Consider the following 15,743-nt stretch of genomic DNA (forward strand, 5'->3'; position numbering starts at 1 on the left):
CTCCATCAAATTTGTTGGTTGTATAATTACTCTTATGCCCCTTATTAAATTCCCACTTACAATTTCAACCACCAACATACCAAATTAATTTACATTCTTCACCTAAAATTAATTTATCCAAAAACCATTAACAAAAAATTATTCACACAAAAAATTCTCCACTAAATTTGATTTGTTTACAGTCCCACAAAAAGTTTATTCACCAAATTGTTTCTAGAACGAAATTTGTCAAGTCCAAAACTTGTATTTCATGAAGTTGTAATTTTGTACACTCCATCGTAAGAAGATATGTATTTCATTTTTGTATGTATTCTCAATTGTTCACTAATTTCTAGGAAATTGATAAAACTAAATGATATTTTTTATTTTGCATGATATTTTTGTGAATTTGGATGATATTTTGCAATCATTGGTATATACTTGTTGTTTTTTTGCATATGTTCGACCTAGAATTGGTATATATTTGTTGTTTTTTGCATGCGCCCGATCAGGAATTGGTATATATTTGTTGTTTTTTGCATGCACCCGGCTGGAAATTGGTATATATTTGTTGTTTATAAGATGTGTCCACCCAGGAATTGGCACCAATTTGCATGCGCCCGGCCGTGAATTGGTATATATTTGTTATTTTTTGCATGCACTCGGCCCGAAATTGGCTCTTATTTGCATGTGCCCGGCCAGAAATTGGTATATATTTGTTGTTTTTTGCATGCGCCCGACTGGGAATTGACTCTTATTTGCATGTGTCCGGCCGGGAATTGGTATACTTTGATGATTGTGCCCACTAGCAAACCACTTCCAACTATAAATTTTCATTCACCACTTCAACTATTAATTACAAAAAAGTTTACAAAGTTCTAAAACAATGTTCTATTTGCCGAAATCTGAATGGCATATTGTCTACGATAATATTGCATTCTATCTTGTGTTAAGGTGTCCATTTTGGACCCTGTTACATCATATTCGAAAAATTTACACGTGAACATACCACAGTCACCACTCTTATCTTGTTGAGGCACAAAAGCATCTCGGCGTAGAGTCCAACGATCAATTAGAAGATTATGAGACTCCATTACCGCACTAGCAATAAGTAGACCGAGAAAGTTTTTGCACAATGATCTCATTTCATGTTCCAAGTCTGCATTCAAATGTAATACGATCAATGAATCAAACACAATTAATTCTCTGACCTGGAAGTCCACACAAACAAGCACCCAGTGCATCCTAGAGAGGTTGAAAGGCATGTAAATTGCATCGACGTTGCTCCAAGGTACATCGTAGTCAGTGTGTTTACCATGAACGTACTTTACTACATTCGTCGTCTTACTCCAATCGATAGTATGACGATCGCATCTTAGGAAGTTCTAAAGCAACAAGAAAATCAGACAACGTTGAGTGCATGCACCTATGGACTAATATATAGTGTAACTACAATGTCAGCTATGGCAAATTTTCGACAACATAAGTTCGTTTGGGCTTGCATTTTCATTTTTATGAACATAAACAATGTGTCTATTACCTGCCGATAAAAATGTTTAATTAAATAGGGACATATATATACATACTCGAGAATCTTCATTAAAGATTATATACCTCATCATTCATCCATTCGGACGGTGTTAATAGACTATTAACCCTTTTTTTTTTATCCATTTGAGCATATGCATTCTTCCGAATCATCGCAGCAGGGTCTACGTTTTCCATCCACTTTTTAAATTTAATGTTGAGATCTTCAAATATGTCAAAGAGGGGATCGTACTTCTGTTGCATTTTTTGCCTCTTCCCATACTTACTTGTTGTTGGGGTTGATGCCCTAAACTCTCGCTAGGTCCTGTAGTTTGTAAACACTGTATTGAACAAGTTCTTGTGATGTAATAATATATGATATTTTCTTCATTGTTGTCTATGAAACATGAGATGTTTTATTTGCTTTACCACAAACCAATAAGCTAAGATCCCTGGTTTTCGTTGTAACTTAAGCATGTATGTGGAGACATACATATGGATCATGCCTTAAATGATAACCAAAATGGTCTGTAGTATATGGATATATGAGGGAAACCTTATCCTGGTGACACTACGGATGCGGCCCGCTTTGTAGATTGTTACAAGTGTTGTGACTTACTACAAATGGCCTGATCCTGATCATTCATGTGGAGACATGCGAGCGGGGGCATCCTATACAAAGGAGTTTGTATAAGACCTGATCACGAAGTGTTTAGTCTCGTCATATAACGTCGTTCATGACAGAGACTTCACTTCACTAAGATGACCATAGGTAACATGACCTCAATCCTGAGTGAGTTGGGAACTCCTGCCTTTGAAGGCGATTGTTTGATTTTCATGGGTACGAGTGGCCAAATTGTCGACTCAAACCTACCACTTTGGATATTCGTCTAATTTGGGAACTGGAAACTCAGCTATACAAGATGGAATTCACTCTTTCCCCGAAGCAAGGGTAAGTAGATAGATTACTCCCTTAAGGGTTGATTACAAGGCTTGAACGATGTAGCGTCACACACCTTCTCATGGCACGAGAGGTGTCCACTCATAGTAGGACTATGAGATATTGTTCATTAGAGAGATCAGTGGTACTTAAGGAGTTAGATGTAACTATTGGGGCAAAACGGTAAATTGACCCTGCTATACTTACGAGCATCTGTGAAAGGTTATCATACTGTTGATTGGTTATATCCTATGGACACATAAATATATCTGTAGTGAGAATAGTGCAACTGTCGGTCTTTAGTGGAATGCCTGACAGTTAACGGATGGTGGATCTCGTGGCTAAATAGTTTAGTCAGCTATTCACGTACTGTTGGAGCTTTAAGCTATAAGTCCATAAGGTCCTCTTGGTAGCTCAATGGATTCAAGTTGAGAATCAGATTTGGGTTAGTTTGAAGTGTTCAAATTAATAAAAGGTAGTTTGACTATATATGTTATAATTAAACTGGTTCAATTATATGTGATATAATTGATATGATGTATGAGATACATCAATTGGAGAAAAATGATATAAATATGATTTATATCTAGTGGAGGAGAAAAGAACTATGGTTTATATGTTGCATATGATGTGATATTAAAACTATAGGTTATAAATATAATATGATAAGTTAGTTCTTATATTTATTTATAATTAAACAATTATGAGATAATTGTTGGTGGTTTTCTTCATAACCGTACGTAAAAGTGGGAGGTTGCATTCAGTTTTCATAACTGAAGGATAAAATGAAAATAGTTTTCATTTTGTAAAAGAATCGGAGTATCACTTGAAACAATTGTACACTGTCTATCATCTAGCTAATGAGAGCCTACACAACAGGTCAAGTTTTCCTAAACGATCGAATAGCTTTTACTAAATGATCGAGCGCGAGAGCGAGATTACCTAAACGATCAGATCTGATTACCTAAACGATTGTGCACCTTTTCTAAACGATCAAGCACTCATTTATACGATAGACAAAAAATCTCTCCCACTTGCTTGTTCGTTGAATACGATCGTGCTTCCTCTTTCCCTCTATCAAATCCAACAGAGCCCACACTTCCTGGATTCTCACTCTGAGAATACCAAGGTCATTAAGTGGTGGTGTCCAAGTTGCTGCCTGTTCGTGTAGAAGATCGTTCGTTGGCTGAGCGACAGCAAGATTTGGTAGACGATTGGTTTGGTGTTGCAAAGATAGCAAGAGGTGCTGTTTCTTGACGAGACCGAGAGAAAGACAGAAGAAAGGTTCTTCACAGGTGAGTCTTTCGGTTCTTTATATTTAAGTTTTCAAAGCATGTCATAATTTATTCTTAAATGCATAACTTGTATGTATGTTTGTGAATGCTTGTATTTCTATCACAATGAATTTGGAATGATCTTGCTTCCACTCATAGGTCCTCTTTGATAAGAGTTCCTTCACTTGTGTCTTTCCACGGTGTAGTTAATTTCCCATAAATTTTTCTCATTCAGCCACCGCGACCTTCTATTACATTTACATTTTCCGTGTCTTGTGAACTTATATCGACAACCTACACAATAAAATTTGTAGTGAACTTATTAAAATAGTGTTGTTCGATCAATCGAAAAATTCTTGTGAACTTATAGATGATGGCTACACTTCTATGTCAATTATAGGGTTATTCAATCAAATAAATAATAAAATTTCAATTATTATTCATAATTACAACAATAGGAAGACAAAGACGATAAGAACAGACTAAATAGGAAAAATAATTATTATTCAAAATTTCATACTAAATAGGAAGACATAGACGATAAGAGCAGACAACAGGGATCATGACGATATATCCTAACTTCTGAACGACAATATTACATCAACAATTTTGGTCGTTAACTTCTCAACGAGGTCATACCTCGTCCTTCCGTCCATCAATGTCGAACCCTTCATCTATAACATCGTCACCTGGAACCGCCATAAGTACAATATCACCACCTACAGCTCCAGGAGAATGACCATCCCTATCACCATCGTTTGTCACAGTATGATCACTCGTACCTCCATGGTCCCCACCTCTAATGCAATCAACGTCTTTTCCCTACATGCATAGTTATTAGACATCTTTTACCTGCATGCTTAGTTATAAAGAGAATAGACAAGAAGGATCATAATGGTATATCCTTACTTTTGATCATCGTCGCAAGTACTTCTTAATGCTTTTTAGGTCACGTTATAAACTTTCCACATGACGATCAAGACGTTTGACTAGCTTAATCAATTTACAGTACTTCTTCCATTTCTTCTCGGTCTTCTCATCATGCCTTTGTTGATTATCACTGTCATCAACCTCCTTAGTGTTTGAAAGTCCAGCAACATCACCATCATTTGTTGGTAGAGGTAGTTCTAGTTGTGCAGGTGGTGCAGGTAGTGCATGTGGTGCAAGTGGAGGGATGGGTGGCTAACACGATTCACAAACTGAATCTCTTCCTTAGAAGGAACAAGTTGCAATGTAATCCTTACCTACATAAAATTGTAGTCATGAATAAATAAACTAAGAAGCTATAATCATAAAAATAAATAAAAAAAAAAAAAAATCTAACCCAAAAAACTTAAAAAGGAACATGTTGCATCTGACCCAGACTTCGTCTTTAATCACTCCACATGGAGGAGAATGCGAACATGACCATCTCGAAATGCGTGGTATCGCATTGTCATTCAATCTGTTTGTAATGCGTTCGGATAATGATAAAATCATTTCATATACCTATACCTATATGAAATTTAAGTGTGAATAAGTGGTGTACTTTTATGAATATTCATTAAATCAAACTAATTAAGTTACCTGAAAAGCATGGGGAAACCCGTAAAGACTGTACGTATGTTGTTTTCCATCTGCATTGCCCTTATACACCCGTGCTTTATCTTTCAATCATTGTTTGAATCGTTTAATTGTATTCGCAAAAATTTTCTTGCTCCAGTCCTCATTACAAAATCTATTCCAATCATCTTTGATCGCTGAATTTTCAAAATCCATTTTTTTTCTCTCTCTACCCATCATAGCAAATTCAATAAAATAAAATAATGCAATTTTCACTACATCAAAATCGTTTTCAAACTCAAGTCTTGGAAAATAGAGTCCAACTCATATGCCTCCATACCCTCATTATCGTTTAGATATTTAGCTCTAAGTCTAACAAAAGAATTTTCTCCCCTCACAATTCTAGTTTGATTTTTTAGTCCTGTAATAAGGTTAAACTCTATTTGGTTGAAGGATACCTTATTACCCATAAGATTAAAGCTAATAACATCTCTCCTAGGTTCCTCTATCTCTCGAATATAATGAATTAGTGGTCCTCTCTTTCCCACCCATACCCGGTCGAAATATACAGAATTAGTGGTCCTCTCTTTCCCACCCATACCCGGTCGAAATATACATGGGGCCTCGGCCGGTCTAGCATCGGGCACCAATCTTCCCCAATCTTCTCTGCCCGTTCACATACCAGGTCATCATTGAAGCCCGACCGGGTAAGATCGATTTCCGAAAACTTATTTTTAGGCCCAAAATTATTTAAAAACACCGAACATTATGTTTTTGGGAAAAAAATAACATTCAACATAGATCTAACATATATTTAAAACAAACATTTTATAGCATCTAAGATAAACTAACATTGAGCAAAAAAAATGAAAATCCATACCTGATTAGATGAAAAATCCCAAATAATCTTCAATGAAAAGGAAAATTGCAAGAGAAATCGAGATAAATGGAGTGAAATTGAGGAAATGGTAGAAAAAAATGATGATGACCGGAAATGGCAAAGGAAAATAGTGAGAGTGAGAGTTTGGAGGGTTTGGAGTTACTTTTGAAATGTGAATGGCGTTACAATAATTTTACTTAGTTTTCAAAATTATGAGGTCAAAAAAACAATCTTTTTAAAAAGGGTCTAAAATTCAAAACTAAAACTTAAAAGGGCTATTTTTGTCCATGGCCAACATCTTTTTAAAAGGAAAATCCCCATCCTTCCCCCCCCCCCCCCCCCCCCCCCACACACCAAAATTTATAGGTGGACTTATGCTTTCTTTAACATGCAGAGTGCTTAATTGAGTGTCTTTACCAATTGAAACCTCAACATAACTGAAGAAAATTAGACTTGGAAAAAGAATAGTATTAACATTAATAATATATGGAGAAAACAATAGTGCTCATTTAAAGACATATACACAGCTTGGGACATATCAGCTGATGAACAAATTATTCAATCAATAGGCACATGGAAATTACAGCAATAATTCAATTATTCTCACTCTATTTGCCAATTATGCAACAGCAAATCTAAACACCATCATTTCCTAATCATATAACAAGTATCTCAACTTCCTATGAAGAAAAAATGGTTCAATCCATATCAATATCGACCTCCTCAACTTAATGTACAATTTACAAGCGAACTCGTACCACCATCTCCATCTCCATTGCCATTGTAGGGTTTCCTTTCAAGCTATTTCTAGTCATAAAAATCTCGAGGTGTTCTACTTTGATGAAGGTCAGATCATGCTAGGTACCTAAACAAGCTCAGGTTGTCACTGTCTCTTTCCAGATAGTCTCGGGCGATTAGATCTTCAATACGTTTTTTTATTATCTTAAAGTCAGGCTGCAAATTTGCAAGATTTCTTTTTAGAATCTGAAATTTAAAAAGCAGATTAAGAAACAAAGCATTGACATGAAACTGTTAGAGAGAAACCTTGAACATGCGACTGAGTTGCTCGACACACTCTAGCACCAACTGCTGGTGACTCAAAACTTTCCGACTTTTCATAATGCGGACAATTGATGCATCGATAGCATATCGTCTGTCCTTGTCGACATCTTTAATTACCTTCTTCTTCTCATCAACAGGTGGAAGAGGAATCTGCACAAAGGAATATCAAAACACGGCCTCTTACAAGAATGATTATGGCTAGTATCACGAGTGCATGAAAATATTAACTAGTGAAGAAATAGAACCTTGATCCTCCTCATTTTGTCCGTAAACATCGAATTGAACGTGAAGCTATCGGTTGGTGAGATAGTTTTAGTACTTGGCTCCTTGTTAAGAATCTTGTATTTGGCGCACGACAAGGAATGGAGTAGTCTCACAATATCTTCATCGCTCAAATTTAGTTGTGTCTTAATTTCTGAGTAACTAAGTTGGTCAAAGGAATTAAACAGCAGCAGGACAGAAGCCTAAAAACATACAAAAAGGAGGGCCATATAAATCGGCATTAAGGACTTGGCAGTAGAACAAACTTCCAATTTTCCAAAACCAGAGGAAAGTCAAGTTCGAAAGGGATGATGTACTAACCTGATAAGTAGTCACAATTAGTTCGATAGTTTTTGGTTCAAACGTTCCGCTGAGGTTACAGATACCCAGAGAATAAATCCATGTTAGCTTCTTGTGATTTTCTTTAATCTGATAAAACTCTTTGAAAGTCTCGACGCATTTAACCTGAAGTTGAGAAAAGAAAAGGTAAAGATGCAGCTTTTCATCAAGATGTTCAACCTGTAAATGGTCAAACTCGAAATGAGAATAATACTCGCGTACCATCTCAGCTGGGAGGTTGAGATCAAAGGACTTATAACTAGGCCAATACCCAGTAGTTAGAACAGTAACTGTCAAGTCGATGTCAAGATGTGCTTGTGGATTATTGCTAAGATACTCCTCAAAGCTCGCTTGGTTCTCCCTTGCCATAGCCAAATCTTTTACCTAAGGGAATTCAAAACAATCACACTTGTAAATACTTTCATAACATCACGCACTTCAAATTACAAACAAACATTTGGTTTACCATGCCCTCCATCTTTGATGTGAACTGACCACCACATTGCTGTTTCAGTTTAGTCAGAATACTTCTCTCATGGTCGTCATTGGCACTCTTATCAAAAAGAAGTCGTCGCGCAAGCTTTTTCCTGCAAAATATTATGCAATTAATCATCATTATTTCATTTTTCATATTTTGCGGTTTTACCTTAAAAACCAATTAATATGAAAATCTAGAGAGTTACCGGTAAAATTCGCCAAAAAGATCTTTATCACTGATGTAAGCAAGCAGTTTCACTATCTGCAAACAGAGAAGGGTTATAATGGTAACATCCTCCAGAAATCACAAGGGGAAGAAGGAACAAAATATAGGAAAAAAGAACGAACCTTTTCAAGAGTCTCCTCAATGGCTTCATCACTCAGTTTCTCACTTCCACCTTTCTTCAGAATGTTATCACAAAACGTTGAGAGTAACTCTGCACTTGAACTTCCAGCAACACCCTTGTTGCAAAAGACCTCAAAAGCCTCCTTGAGAGCCTAAATAGATACACATATAGTCTGAGTAACAATTTAAATCTTAGTAGTTCTATACCACAATATCTTTTTTCTAGTAACCCCGGGTTTTTAGACCACCTTATGTGATAATTACACTTTGCACGTGGTAATAGACTAGTAAAAAAGAACACACCTTATGGAAAAGTGTATGATTTTGGAAACAGCTGTCCACATATGCCGAATATTTATCATGTAGTTCCATCACCTTTTTTACGAACACCTAAAATACAGATCATAATTTTAAATCATTGTGTGTGTGTGTGTGTGTGAGAGAGAGAGAGAGAGAGAGAGAAAGAGAGCGTGTGTAAAGGAAGATTACCTGTTCTTGCAAGCCAACCACATCCTTTTTCTCAGCCTAAAAAGAAGGAAAAAAGAATATGTCCTCAGTTATAGCAAAAATAACCTTACAAAATTGGCATTTGTAATTCAGGTAAATGTTCACCTTTTTTTTTTTTATCGAAAAAACCAGTTTCCATTGAGATAGAACTCAATAAATGTTCATGAAAAGTACAGCTAAATCATAAAATCAACACTGCAGCCCTGAACACTTCGGATATTAAACCTTTCCAAAACCACACACAGTTCCTAATTATTGTTCAATGATGAGGACGACAAGAACAGTTACAATACACAATTCACTTATACATGGTACACCAAATTGAATTTAAATGCATGAACATTTGAAACTGAGTCCAGCAATTCATAAAACAACTATTAATGATAAGGAAACCCATTTACTTATTAAGTATTAGGTCACTTTTTTAGTGTTATTAAATTCTTAAATTACACGGCTTTCATTTTATTTCTTCTTAGCCCAGATGCAAGACCGAGACATGTCCATATATCTGTCTAAAACTGGAAACTTCAGTATGATATTTGCTATGCCCATAACACATCGGAATATCTCCAAAAGAAAAATAAGTTGTGAATGTAACACCAAGATACCCATAATTATCAAGTAATATAAGAATATAAAATAGAGAGAGAGAAATTGAAGTAATAAGGGACAATAATTTATCCAAATTAAAGTAGAAAGAGAAATTAATGTTCATCTATATCATCTATTAATCACCCCTCTAATTTCTGAAAAGCGGAAAGCAGAAACGTTTTTCCTCGAAGAGATTTTCTTGGGAGATAATATATATGCTTTACTAAAAACTTCGGTATAATGCATTGAATAAACAACATACGATGGATAGTGACAAACCTTTTTGTTGCTTGCTGCATCTTCTGCTTGTTTGACCAAGGCAGTCCCCTGAGCAGCAACATGCTGAATGATGGAAATTTTAAGATCACATTAGAGATAAGGAAGATAAGATAAGAGAAAAGAATTCTAATCATCTCTATTGGAAAACAAATATAAGGCAAAGTTGAAGTGGTTAAGTCACTAACCTGCTTAAATGTATTTGAAACTGGCTCTAGGCCCCGAGGAATTTTAGAGAACAGTCTGAACATTCTTGATAAGTCTTCCACCTAGAAAATATCCCATAAACACCAAGGAAGAAGAAAATATAAGTTCACGTTTCAAATTGACAACCATATACATGAAAATCAAATATAGTAAATTTTGCAAGTACCTTGTCATCTCTAAGCAATGCATGACATCCAGAATGCTCTTTTTCAAGCAGCTGGGTACAATAGGCAGATAACAGTTCATGCTGAACTTTCTAGAAACAAAAAAGAGGAACATATCAACTATATTTCTGAGGATGATCAGGATCAAAGAATGAAGGGGGGGGAAGACAAACAAACCTCAAGAAGTTTAGGTTCACTGCTGGAATGCAAATAATGTGAAACTCTGTCCTTCTCACGTCTTAGACAATCCTCAGCCTAGAATGTTCAATGAAATGAGTTAGGCTACCAGAAAGATAAATTACGGTAATCTACAAAGCTAATAAAAGAACAAAAGGAATTACTTTCAACATATAATCAGGACAAGAATCTTCGAGAATCCAGTTTGAAGCCTTCCGAGAGTAATAAGCAGCAGTGTCTTCGAGCATGGCTACTTCAAAATCATTTTCATAGCAATCCATTTCCCCCATCCCAATCTCCACAAATATCCCTAAGACATTCTTTAGCAGAGCTCGGTCAATTTGCTCTCCTTCACGCTCTTTATCGATCTGATAGGAGAAAATCTAGTTATGCAATGCAAAGCTTAAAAGATTGTGCACAAAATAAAAGGGCATCAAGTTAATATACCAGTGATATAACAGCATCTCTAACTTTTGCATTCAACTCCCGGTAAACCTAAACCAACACAAATATCAATAACATATTCTATTGCAATGACTTGCAAATTTATTAAGTCGCAAATTTCACGGGTAAGAACACGAACAGATTTTAGCCAAGCAAAGAGGCAAGAGCAAGAATATAACATGTTAAGAAGAACCAAGCACAATGTCTGGTGGTAACTGGTCGCATACCAGATCTCGAAAACAAGTCAGCCCAACACTATGCAGAGATGGAAGTGACCTTCGAGCAATAAAGTAGCGATCAAGATAATGGAAGAAGCGAGAAAGCCACCTAACCATCACTTTGTGGTTTACCCATCTTTTCACAAGCTCTCTCAACATGAACTCATCATGCTTCTCCCTCAAAGAAGGCAATACCTGAAAAGAAAGTTCAATTGTGAGCGTGTGAAACAAATAAACTGCACCCCAGAAAAACTAGAACCTGACCATGAAATTTTTCACATGAAGGATAACTCATAATACATATATAATATGTGAACCTAGGACTAACAATACCATGTCATGTATAAAATGTGACCATAGAAGACAAATATAATATTGTGAAGCTGGGACTAACAATACAATGTCATGTGAAAAATGCGATCATACAAGACAAATATAATATTGTGAAGCTAGGACTAAGAATTTAATGTCATGTGAAAAATGTGCAAGACGACAAAAGCACTTTAGCGTCAAGCTTAATGAATTCAACGGTGAATTTAGACCATTAAGGACACTGACATGAAATTGATAGGAAAATAATTAAGGACACTTAACCATTTATAACATAGAAACAACAATTAACCATTTATAATATAGAAACAACAAGAGCCTGCAAAATTTCAAGTTACGAGAAAGATATGACCCATAAGATCAAGGAAAACCAATATATGAACTAATATTTCTTACCGATGAAATTATATACTCTTCAAATGATTCGCGGTACTTGTCATACAACTGGTGAGAGTAGTCATGAGGAAACCTTTGAGTACACATATTATAGATGGTCCTGTAAACATGATAGATAAAAGTTGGATTCATCATCTCCATAAAACCAACCTTCAAATTGCTACACAAGAACAAAAAAAGGAAATCCTCTCTAATTTGAAGAACAAAATTAACTCATCAAGAAAACAGGGAAGATTGCAACCCTTCAAAGTGTATTAAGTGCTAATTGAAACTTCCATTCCAACCCTTAATAATTAAATAANATATAAACAAGAATAGCAGGCAATTTAGAAAAATTAATACGTGTAGAGCATCATGTAATCTTCCGAGCTGAACTGTGGCTCTGGCAATCCCTCGAGAATGTTCTTCAATTTTGTGATTCCCTTTTGCATGAAGTCCCATCCTTGTTCTAAATCAATAGATTCACGTTCACCCATCATTGTATTATCATCAACCTCCGATTGCTCAATGCTGATATCAGAAGTTCTGCAGATTGAGACAATAAAATTCACAATCAGATTATGAACAACATTATAAAAGGAAACCACGATAAACAACAAAAATTTCATATACCCAATTCGAAATTGAAATTCAAGCTTCAAGGTAACAACATATCATTAACATTAGTGAACCATAAATTTCAATCTCACTCCCCCCACTACTCATTCATAGCTGAAGCGACACACTCAATAACTGAATTACACCACTCCGAAACAAACCGAAAGAAGCACAGCGAAACAAAAATACATTACTACGATTCACAAATTTGCAAAAAACAATCGAATTAACAAGGAGATTACCAGGAAACAGAGAGAGATTTGATACAGAAAAAAAAAAAAAAAAAAAAAAAAAAAAAAAAAAAAACCTACGAGATGTAAAACCTGTAGATAGCGATTGGAAGAGAGAATTAAGCAAACAAATTCCCGATGGGCGTTGATGGGTTGAGTTGCAAAGTGCTAACCAGAATTTTGGAAATTTTTTTACGCATATGAAAACTGCTAATTATTAGAGATTTTGTTTTTAAAACATATTGAAGATGAAATATCTTACATAAATATAGAATAAGGGTCTACAGATTTAAAAAACCAATATTGGCCGTGAGATTTAACTTCTAACTATGTCCAATTTTCTTAGGGACTGATCCGTTTCGAACGAGTGGAAATTCTCCGATTAGGCGGAAAATGAGGAAGTGAGTAGGGAAAAGAAATTTCCTGTGAGCTAAACGGGGACGGGAACGAAGAATACATTCCTCGTCCCTGCCCCCGACCCCAGGCCTGCTCCGTTCCCGTTCCCACCCCGATTAGCTTTTACTATTAGCTTTTACATATTTAATATAGTTATCTAATATTATGTGAATAATTTGATTTATATTTCTTTCTTTTTACTAAAAAAATTAATTAGTTTTTTAGGCCAAATTTTGAATATTAAATTCAAATTGTCATATAAAACTAACCATAATAAAAGATTTAGTGATAAAATTAATAATTTAATTAAAATTTACTGATTTAAATTAATTGATTTTTTATCAAAAAAAAAATAACAGAGAAATCCATCCCTGTGGGAAATTTCAAGGGAATGAAATGGGGATCGAGGATGAAGAATGGCGTCCCGATCCCACTCCGTCCCGTGGACATCTCTACTTCTAACCTCAAGATTAATAAAAAAAGGTTTTACGAAGGATAAAAAAAATGTTTGATAATTTAAAAACTTAAGTCATAAATTATGTATAGGAAAATAAATTAAAATTTTGTATAATCATAACATTAATTAATTAAAAATTTTCAAGTAAAATTTAAGAGATCCAACGATCAAATTGTCTTAATTTTTCTTAATGTTATATAAGTGAAATTATTTATAGATTATTATAAGATAATTTAGAGATTAGTAGAAAAAACACATGAAGATAGTTCTTAATTCTTCGTAACCTAAAACAGAGGAAGTTGTTGAGTAAATGGTGTATTTGTTGAACGTTTTCTTGTCTATTTATATGGAAAAAAAAAATAGCATTATTTGATTCCTATTTGGAACGTTATTCTATTACTATTCAAGTTCTTATAAATATATATTTATCATTATATATAAAAGATTCTTTATTTAATTAATGATGAAGTTATTTTATTTAATCATCTTTCCTTTATATTTTCCGTGTCCTTCTTAATGTATTGTAAATCTAAATATTTTAAATTTGCATAATATATGCCAACAAAAATGTAGCTCAACTGACATAATGTTTGTACTAATTGATCTTGATCGAACTTTATAATCAATTTAACTCTGTTAGTTTGTTAAAATTTACATTTATCATCGTATATAAATACAATTTATCTTCAATTTTATCCGATAATTAACAAGATAATTTGAATTAGAATGTAATATAAAATTAAAATTTTCTTATTAAATAGTAATTTAAAAGACATTCAGAAATTAAGATTAAGATTTTATATTTGCCTTTATTCGTGAGTTACCAAATATAATTTTTTTTTTTTTTTTATTGAAGTGACATTTGATGAAATTTAAAGTTTAAAAATAAATTTGACCAAATGAATTGAAGTTGAATGTAAAAGTATAAATGAAAGTTTCTAATTAAATAATAATTAAAAACATTTAGAATTAAAGATGGAGTCGATGTTAAATTTTGATGTTGATTAAAGAATTAAAATATTATCCCATTATGAATTGATGGGTTTGATTTCACTATTGAGAGGTCAAATTTTAGTTTTATAAATATATCAATATCAATGCTAACACAAGTGGTCAATTGCAATAAATTACGAAATTTTAAATTTATCAAATCAATTGATTGAATTAAAGTTTAGAGACATTATTGTAACAAACCATGTAGTTCAAGGATGTAATTGCAAGAAACCCTATAATTCGTGGGTGGTTTATACAGTTTTTCCTAAAAAGGAATAGCTATTTCAATTGTGTTGTCCGTGCATATGAACCAACTCCTTTTCTTTCCTATAACATATGAACCGATATTTTAATTCTCGCTTTTTAACTATTTGATTGTTTGTTTTTAATTTTTTATTATTAATTTTTAAAAATTGTTCTTATTTTCTCATTTTCACATTTTCTTTTTAAACATTTGAATTCCAACCCAAATTTTTTTTTAAAAAAAAAAAAAAGACAATTTTTATTTACTTTCTAAGACTTGCCTTGGATTTTAAAACACTTTTAGAAATAAACAATAAAACAAAGAAAAACATTAGTGATATTGAATAAATAATAAACAATCAAAATAAAGCCCCCTAATTTGAATTCAAAACTAAATCAGGAAGATTTCTCGATTTGAAAATGAAAAAAAAATAATAATGTAATTAAAGTATATGATCAAATAAGTACTTACAATATTTTATTGAGAATACTTTCTTAGAGGTGCCATCGGAGAAAGTGCTATTGATTAGATTTTGATGAGAGTAATTGAAGGAAAAAAATACAATAATTCAAGAAAAAGCACACGCGCGATTTTTTATTTCTTTTATATATAGTATGATTTTATATATAAAATAGATATAACAATAATTTAAAAAACGAAAAGAATATTTAAGAATTTATCAACTTGCATTGGGTGTAAAGGATCAAAAAGATATTGTTTGCACGAGATTTCAAGAGAAATTTATTTCGTGGAACTTGAACTTTGTATTTGTATTAATTTTGTGAAAAGTGAGTACAATCTCTAATACATAATTTTGATACTTTCAAAATAGTCTTTAAGCTAGGTGATCTTCTTGAATGATCGGTCTTTGGGCTTGTTGATCTTCTTG

General features: G+C 33.7%; 2 protein-coding genes across 4 annotated transcripts; both read right to left on the reverse strand.

Annotated features, from left to right (window-relative positions):
• Positions 1–857: 857 nt before the first annotated feature.
• Positions 858–4,422, reverse strand: LOC120076163 (sentrin-specific protease). Its single transcript, XM_039029933.1, has 2 exons — positions 4,360–4,422; positions 858–1,364 (listed from the first exon to the last, which is right to left on the reverse strand). The coding sequence occupies exons 1-2, from the start codon at positions 4,420–4,422 to the stop codon at positions 858–860; spliced, it is 570 nt and encodes a 189-aa protein (XP_038885861.1).
• Positions 4,423–6,666: 2,244 nt separating this feature from the next.
• LOC120070193 (cullin-1-like) lies at positions 6,667–13,015 on the reverse strand. 3 transcript variants are annotated; one of them, XM_039022051.1, is made up of 20 exons: positions 12,858–13,015; positions 12,280–12,462; positions 11,938–12,037; positions 11,221–11,406; positions 10,997–11,044; positions 10,714–10,917; positions 10,550–10,627; positions 10,375–10,464; positions 10,190–10,270; positions 10,005–10,067; positions 9,117–9,152; positions 8,931–9,017; positions 8,630–8,779; positions 8,488–8,543; positions 8,271–8,391; positions 8,027–8,188; positions 7,787–7,930; positions 7,450–7,668; positions 7,187–7,354; positions 6,667–7,096 (listed from the first exon to the last, which is right to left on the reverse strand). In XM_039022051.1, exons 2-20 carry the CDS (start codon positions 12,414–12,416, stop codon positions 6,995–6,997), a joined length of 2,232 nt encoding a protein of 743 aa, XP_038877979.1. In that variant the 5' UTR covers positions 12,417–12,462; positions 12,858–13,015; the 3' UTR covers positions 6,667–6,994. The 3 variants fall into 3 exon arrangements, with proteins under 3 accessions (XP_038877979.1, XP_038877980.1, XP_038877981.1); XM_039022052.1 differs by having other exon boundaries at positions 12,846–13,005; XM_039022053.1 differs by lacking the exon at positions 12,858–13,015 and adding an exon at positions 12,550–12,570.
• Between the last annotated feature and the right edge of the window lie 2,728 nt (positions 13,016–15,743).

This window comes from Benincasa hispida, chromosome 1 (genome assembly GCF_009727055.1).
Source record: "Benincasa hispida cultivar B227 chromosome 1, ASM972705v1, whole genome shotgun sequence".
NCBI lineage: Eukaryota > Viridiplantae > Streptophyta > Magnoliopsida > Cucurbitales > Cucurbitaceae > Benincasa > Benincasa hispida.